Genomic DNA, 8728 nt, shown 5'->3' on the forward strand with positions numbered 1-8728 from the left:
TTACCGCGATTTCGCTGGAAGCGGGTGCAATTTTTCAGATTAGCACCCGCTCCCGGCGAAATCCTGCGGTTGTCCTTATGACAAATTTTTAATTATATATTAGAAAGCGGAAATGTATAGATGAATTAAAATGAAAAAGTACATTATAAGACTAATTGATCTGCCGGATCGAAGAAGGGCACATAAACTTATTTCGCTTGGAGTGGGAAGGCCCCTGGAAGCTTTCTTAAACCTTTTTGAATTTTAATTTTTAAAGACCATATGTAGATGCAGAATTTCATTGCGGATATTTTTTTCCCCCAGGCAAAAAGTTGTAGCTGTTTTTGTTTTCTACTTAAAGCCAGAAAACTGGCCTTATTTTAAAAATTAATTTTGATTCGTTTTCCACGTCAACTCGTGCTCAGTCAGTCAGTTTTAAGGATTTTTAAATAAAATTTTCAGGGAATGTAGTTTGAAATGTCTTTTGACTGATACATCAAAATTAATCCAAAAATTTATTTAGAAAAAACTGTTGTTAATTTTTTTTTATGCCTGGAGCTAATCGGCTTTCTCCAACTTCCCGCGTTTCGTTTATCGAGCGAATTTTGAGCAACAAAAAACTTTCAGCGAGAAAGTTGTTGACAACAGTACAAAGAAGTTTTCTGGAAAATGTTAGCCCACTCGAATGCCAGACATCGGAAAAAATTTACAATTTTTTGTAAAATATATTTTGGAATTACTTTTGCTCTATCAGTCGAAGGACATTTCAAACTACATTTCCTGAAAATTTTATTTAAAAATCCTTAAAACTGTCTGACTGAGCACGATTTGACGTGAAAAACGAATCAAAATTAATTTTTACAAATAGCCAGTTTTTTGGCTTTAATTAGAAAACTAAAGCAGCTACAACTTTTTGCGTGGAGGAAAAGGATGCGCAATGAAATTCTACACCTAGATATAGTCTTTAAAAATTAAAATTCAAAAATGTTTCTGAAAGCCTCCAGGGGTCTTCCCACTCCCAGCGAAAGAAGTTTATGTGCCCTTCTTCGATCCGGCAGCTCAATTAGTAATGTTTAAATATTATTATTACTATTATTATTAGTAAAGTAATATTATCCATCGGTGTTTGAAATTTGGAACAATTAAGGTTGTTTATAAAATTAATTAAATACATTAGAAAAATAAACCATAGAAAAATATCAATATAATTCAAATTGTTTTTTTTAATACTCATTTTTCTATTCAAGTTTCCTAATATTAAATTACGAATAATTACGAAAAACTTTGTTCTTTCTTTTATATTTATAAAAATTATCAAGTTTTTAACGAGTTTTAGTATTTTTGCTATACATAACAATGTAAAGACAGGCCTACCTGATCGGAGCGCCATCTATGGGATCTTACTTTTCAGAGGAAGCCCCCTTTCTTCGGCGCACGTCACATATATATATATATATATATTTTTTTTTTTTTGAAGATTCACAATTTGAGAGAAAAATTTCGGTGACTCAATGAAATTCCTGGTCATCTCCCGATTTTCCCCTGTTATTACCCGGTCAGGTAGACACTCTGAATAATTAATAAATGTTAATAATATAAGTACGAACCAATGGGACAAATGCAGTCCCTAGTTAGCGCGCACTGAATCCAAGGCAGCATAATTTTTTCTCGAATTTCATTAGTGTTTCTAATAACTAAGTGTGATGCCCTAATCAATGGGAGAAAGAAGAAACTTTCCGTTGAGGTGTGAAAATATTCGTACATCTTTGGATGGGTGAGAGAACTAATAGCGTGTCTCGTTGGCCAAGTTAAAATTCCCGATTTTGGCGAAAGATACTTCGAGATATCCGAAGAATTCAATCGTACGTTTGGATCCATGTATAATATATTTCCTAATGTATTTAAAGCTGTCTGCAATCCAAGAAGATGACATTATTTGGCTTTGCTTTTGAAAAAATTATTACTATGATCGATTCCATTTTAAATCAGGCAGGTTAAAGGCACTTGAAGTTGCAAAATCTCTTGATGGAACAGTATATATTATTTTTCAGAAGAAATCAGGTGATTCGTATTTTTCCGATTTGCGAAGAAAAAAATGTTTACGAAATCATGCAAACTTGAGTTTTGCAGTTTGTTTTTTCAAACAAAAAAAATCATTTTTTAATTTAATCATTCATAATATTGGATGTTAATTTTGACTTTAGGATCTGGCTAAATCATTTCATTAATTTTTAATTGAACCAAACTTTTCAGCGCACAATAATGGCCCTCATCAGTGGTTAATTTTTATTCTGTAAAAATATTTTAAACAAAACAAGATTTTCATTTATAATCTAAAACAGTTGACTTGATTAAAAAACGACAAATTTTCAACAAAATGAATGAATCCTTAACCAAAACCGATTCATTTTCAACCAAACCGTTTTTAATTAAAAAGATAAGCCTTCTACAAAACAGTTGAATTTTCTAACTCATAGTTGAATTTTTAACAAAAAAGATTCATTTTCTATCAAAAAGACCAATTTTAAAATAAAAAGCTTAATTTTCTACAAAAAAAGACAAACTTTCAACAAATTAAATTTTTTATCGAATAGATGAATTGTTAAACTTAAAAATATAAATTTGTAACAAAAAGAAATATCTGAAGTTTCATGAAATTTTTTTTTAAAACTAACTTTCTACAAATAGAGTTGAATTTTCTTAAAATCATTAATTTTTTCAGGCAAAAATACAAGTCTTCTACAAAACAGTTGAATGTTCAATCCTTAAATAAGAATTTTCAACACGTAAATATAAATTTTCAACCCAAAATTTATTTTTTAACAAAATAGTTGAATTTTCAAGGAAATCTTATATATTCACTTAAAAAATTAACTTTTCCACGAAAAATATAATAGTTAATATTTCAACCAAAAATATTTGTACTTTAAATGAAAAATAGTTGAATTTTCAACTAAAAAAGATTAAAATTTTTTATTTAGAACAGTTGAATTCATTCAAAAAAGATACATTTTTAACCAAACCGTTGAACCTGCTATTAAACAGATTATCATTCAACCAAATAGTTGCACTTTTAACCAGAACGATTAAATTTCTACAAAAAAAGGACAAAATTTCAACAAAGTACAGTAATTTTCAATCAAATAGTTGAATTTTAAACCAAGAGGATTAACTTTCTAGCGAAACGACGAATTTTTAACCAAATAGTTAATAGTTCATGATTCCGGTTTAGATATGAAACTGTCTTGTCGAAATTTTGTCTTTTTGGCATGAAAATTATACATTTTAAATACAATTTTTTTCTTTATTGATTGAAAAATCTCTCTTGGTTGTCGTGAATACTTCATCTTTTTTGGTTGAAAATGCTACTATTTTTTTGTAAATTGATCGTTTTTAGTTAAAAATACCTTGTTTTTTGGTTTCTTTTTTTTTGTTAGAAAATTGACTTTTATGGTATTTGAAAATCGAACTATTTGGTTCAAAATTCACTCTTTTTATTGAAGGCTCATAATTATACTTAATTCATTTCTTTGGTTAAAAATATAACCGTTTTGTTGAAAATTCTATTTTGTTCATTAATAATTAATTTTTTAAACTGAAAATTTAACTACACCGCGTTTTGTTGAAAATTTAACTTCAATAGTTGAAAACTTTTGTATTTTATTGAAAATTCGTCTTTTGTCGTATAAAATTAATTTTCTTGGTTAAAAATTCGGGTTTTTTTTATTATGAAAAATTAATTTTTTCAACTGTAATTATAAATATTTAATTTTTGGTTTAATATTTGTCCTTTTCACTTGAAAATTCGTCATCTTCGGGAGAAAAAAAATCCTTATGGTTGTAAATTTACCTTTTTGGTCGAAAATTCAACTACTTAGTACAAAATTAATTACTCTATGGAAGATTCATCATTATATTCGAAAAAACATTTTTTTTTAAACTGAAAACTTAAATACTCCGTATTTGGTTGAAAATTCATCTTTCTAGTCATAAATTCAAATATTTGGTTCAAAATTCATCCATTTTGTTGAAAATCCATATTTTGTGGTAGAATATTAATCTTTTTGGTTGAAAATTAATTTATTTGATTTAAAATCTAACTATTTTGTTAAAAATTCGTATTTTTTGGTAGAAAATTTACCTTTATGGTCGCAGATTTAACTATTTAGTTTAAAATTCATTTTTTATTCAAGATTCATGACTATAGTTAAAAAAATAATTTCTCTGGTTAAAAATGTAACTACTTTCTTAAAAAGTCCTTCTTTTTGGGATCGAAATCCATTTTGTAAACTGACAACTTAATTAATCCGTGTTTAGTTGAAAATTCAATTTTTTTTAATTCGTGCTTTCTTTTTCATTCTTTTGTGTTAAAATATTAATCTTTTTGGTAAAAAATTCATGTTTTTATTTAAAAAGTCATTTCTTAAGTTGAAAGTTGAACTATTTTGTCGAAAATTCCTTTTTTATCGTTAAAAATTCATTTTTCCACTTTAAATATAGCTGCTTCATTTTGAGTTAAAAATTGATCTTTTTTAGTTGATAATTTATGTACTATTTTGTTCAAAATTCTTCTTTTTTGGTAGAAAATTAATCTTGAATGTAATAAAAAGACTGAGCTACAAATTAAAGCACTCAAAGTGGAACTCTCGAATTTTAAAGTTTTATAATAGAAGTTAAAATTTGTTTAAATTCAAAATTGTTATATTCAAATGCTCAATGCATATTCAGTTCCAAAAATATAAATCCATGTTATAATTTGCAATTCTATAAATTGAAGAATCAAGCAATGAATTAAAAAAATGTTCAAAATTATATAATTTTACGCATTTTTAAGCTAAAAACATTAAATGTTGAATGATTATTTTTGAATTTTTTCAAAACTTCTTAACATCTTTTAAAATTAATCAAATTCTTCCTAAAATTGTTTTTAAAATTCTGCCAAATTAAAAAAATGTCCTTCAAAATAATTTAAAATTATAAAAAAAATCATTTTCAATTTTCCTAGTAATCTTGAGGAAATATTTTTAATTCTTTTGAAGTAATTTAAAATTCTTAATTGATTTTGAATATTTTTAAAACTTCTAGATATCTCTTCAACTTACTCGAATTTTTTCTAAGAATAATAGGTGTTCAATTGTTATTTATACATCAAAATTTTATAATTTTACTTTAAATACCAGTTTCAATTAAGAATTAGTAGAAATTTGAAAATTCTCTGCTTCAACTCAGAATTCTAATTCTTTGGAAAAATTTCCTGTTCCACTTTAAAATTTCTTTCCTTTTCGAAAATTTTTAGTGCTAGCTCGGAATTTGTTAAAATTTGAAATTCCCGGTTATTATTCTGAATAAATTATTGTTCCAACTACAAATTCGTAAAAAGATTGAAAAATCTCTGTTTAAATTATGTTAAATTATTTTTATTTTAAACAATTTTAAAATCCTTAAAATGCTTTGAAATTCTATTTCAAGATCTTGAAACATCTACATGTTGTTGCGAATGTTTGTAAATTAAAAAATATTATTAAAAGTTTTTTGTAACTACTAAATATCTTTTAAAATTATTCCAATTTCAAATACTTACAAAAAAAAAATAATTTGCAATTTTCCTAGCAATCTTAAAAAATGTTATTATTAAAAAGCTACTAAATTTCATGTTCGAAATCTGCCAAAATCTATATTCGGTTTCAAATTGTCTCGAATTTTTCCAAGAATAAAAGGTGTTTAATTGTTATTTATACATCAAAATTTAAGAAGTTGGTTTACAAATTTAATGTTTTTAAATATAACAATTAAAATTGTAATTTTCAAAGTTTAGTTTTTTGTTCCGTTTTGAGTATTTTAATTATATTTACTGATTTGAAATGTACAGTCAGATATTTTTAAATATTAAGTAACTGTTCTTTTTTTTAATTGAAAAATTGTAAATTACGTAGTTTAAATATGGATTATTTTAGGCTGAAATTTAATAAAAGCATTTAATCATAAATATATTATTTAAAAGTTATTTTAAAATTAAAAATAGTTTATAAAGTTTCAATAGGGTAGTTTACATTTGCTTAAGACTTTCCAATTGAAACAGTTTAATTTTTAAAGTTAAAATCTGGAAGTTCTAAAATTCTGAACTGACGCTAAATCGTTTTTTACAAACAATTATTAGTTATTTTTAAAATTTTAGAGTGCAATTCAAATTTGAAAATCATAATTTAATTCATATTCACAAATGATCAACTGAAAATGTTTGTTATCAAAAATCTTCGATTTTAAACGGTTCTAATTTTTAATTGCTTAAGTCTTTAAAACAGCATTTCGAAATTCTTTTAATTCAAATACGCATTATAAATGGAACGCTATCATGATTGAAAAAGATCACAATTTAACTAATTGTTTAAAAAACGGTTGAAATCTAAGTTGGACGGATTTTTGTCTACAAATTTGTAAAACTCCTGGTCAAAAAATAAATTCACGGTCATTTCTCGGTCTCATAATAATCCCGGTCATTTCCCGCTTTCCCGTTCCAGCCGCCACCCTGCGCCTTTAATTTGAACATATAATATTTAAGTTATTTAAAAACTGTTCTTAAAATTTGAACTGATTCCGAATTGTCTTGTAAAATCAATTACTAATCACTTTTAAATCCATAAATTACATCTCAATTTTAAAGATCATTAATTGATTTATATTCAGCTGATCTACTAAAAATGTTTTTTATCGAAAATCTTCGATTTCAAAAGCTTTCACTTTTTAATTTGCGTAATTTTTTCAAAACTTTATTTTAAAATACTTCAAATTAAAATGTACACCTAAAAATTAAAACATAAAATTGAAAATTTTCAAAGTGAAAGATTTTCGAATTACAGATTTATTTTCAAAAATATTTTTATAATTCCCGGTCAAAAAATAAATTCACCGTTATTTCCCAGTTTTTCTGATCAGGCCATCTGGTCAACCTATCCCTGAAATATTTTGCGACTTCAAAAAATAGAACCAGCCTAATTTGAAATGGATTCAGTCCTACCGAAAATTTGTATTTCTAATAAAGCAGATATCAAAAAAGCAGAATTAAAAAAGTGTAAGATTTTATTTTTAAATTTTAGATTTAAAAATGTAGGATAGTTACCTGAATCACTAGAGGTCTATATACGTGTAGTCTATCGTCTTCAGCGTGAGCAGGAAAAGGACTCAAATCAAACTGAATCACATTGCATTTACTAGAGTTGCAAACTGAGTGTGCAGCTTGCAGAGTGTCATCGTTTAATCCAATGCTGTAAACGATAATGCTGTTGTTTGGCAGAAAATGAGAAATATTTTTAACAAACCCATAAATATTCTGCTCGTTTCCAGGCCTGAGCAAGGACACCACAGTGATATTCTGCGATTTTGGAATTAGAGGCGTCGTGTTTGTTTTTCCATCAAGGCCGAGGAGAGCGAGGTATTTTGAGCCTGTAACCAAACGCTTTTCTTCGACATCTTTTAAGTTCTCCTGTAAGAAAATAAATAATATTGGTCACTTTAACAACCTCACTGTAAGCTATGTAAACCTGACAGAACCAAGTCATCAAATCATAATGTCTCCTACTTCATAAATAAGGGCTCATTTAGGGCTAATTTTATGCCCCATTGCCGAATTTTCGGCTCTTTATTTTTTTTTAAATATGCATGGTTCTACCAGCTTTATTTCAAGCCAGCAGCACCACTCAAGGAATCAGTCAAAAATGATTATATCAAATTGCCCTTTTTACAGGAATTTCCGGCTCATTTCCGGCTCGAGGTATCCCTTTAAACCACTCTCCTACCTTCAAAATTAAAAAGGGGCCGCGAAGGGCAAAGGGCCAAAAACTTAATATTCGATTTTTTTTCCTAAAATTAATAAGGGCCTATTTAGGGCTCACTTTCTATCCAACTATGGATTTTACTACTTAGCCCTTTTTATAAAATATTCCACAGTGCTCTCAGATTTTCTTCAAACCAGCAGCACCAGTTGAGGAATCGGTCAAAAAATGATTATATCGAATTCCACTCTTCACAAGAATTTCTGGCTCATTTCCGGCTCGAGATCTCCCTTCGAACCACCGCTGATTTATACCTCTGTCAATATCAATAAAATCAATTTTTTTACAATTTCATTTTGGGCGTTCACGCCCTTTCAATTGATCATGCAAATTTTTCTGTTAAATACTTGTCCTTCAAAAGTCAAAATCAAAAATATAATTGACTTTTTTCATAATTGATGGTATTTTAAAATTTTATTTCCCTTGAATAATTTGAGGCTCATTTAGGGCTTCTAAAATATTGTTGAATGGAAGCAGTCAGATTTTTCTGTTGCCCTTTTTTTCTTATATATGGTATTGGGGCATCTAAACGTTGCAAAAATACTTGAAGGAAACAATTAAATCCATTGTTTACCCTGGAATAATTTAGGGCTCATTATGGACTAATTTTTGCCCGTAGTCCCAAATTATGTCTCCATTGTTTAGAATAATAATAATAATAATAATAATAATAATAGAGCTAAAAAGATAATAACAAAAGAGCCTCGGTTGGTTAGACACTCAGACTTCACCTCAGAGGTCCGGAGTTCGATCCCTGAGCCGGTACCTCTAGAAATTTTTCAATGTACCTTTACCGAGGTTCTGGTGGTTCGGAACCAACCTTAAGCTGTAGGTCCCTCCATCGTGTACTTGACTGCAACCCAGTCCGTCAATGATGGGGTAAAAACCAGGCTTTGTCCGATATGTCTGGGCAGACTGCT

At 27.8% G+C, this 8728-nt stretch overlaps 1 protein-coding gene across 1 annotated transcript in view; it reads right to left on the reverse strand.

Moving 5' to 3' along the window:
* Positions 1 to 8728, reverse strand: part of LOC117175152 — a 25781-nt gene that overhangs the window by 6965 nt on the left and 10088 nt on the right. The window contains exons 2-3 of the mRNA XM_033364740.1: positions 7097 to 7459; positions 1587 to 1890 (exon numbers count right to left, since the gene is read on the reverse strand). Coding sequence (XP_033220631.1) covers positions 1587 to 1890; positions 7097 to 7459 — 667 coding nt within the window. The remainder of the gene's footprint in view (positions 1 to 1586; positions 1891 to 7096; positions 7460 to 8728) is intronic.

The sequence above is a fragment of the Belonocnema kinseyi genome, chromosome 6, assembly GCF_010883055.1.
Source record: "Belonocnema kinseyi isolate 2016_QV_RU_SX_M_011 chromosome 6, B_treatae_v1, whole genome shotgun sequence".
Classification (NCBI taxonomy): Eukaryota; Metazoa; Arthropoda; class Insecta; order Hymenoptera; family Cynipidae; genus Belonocnema; species Belonocnema kinseyi.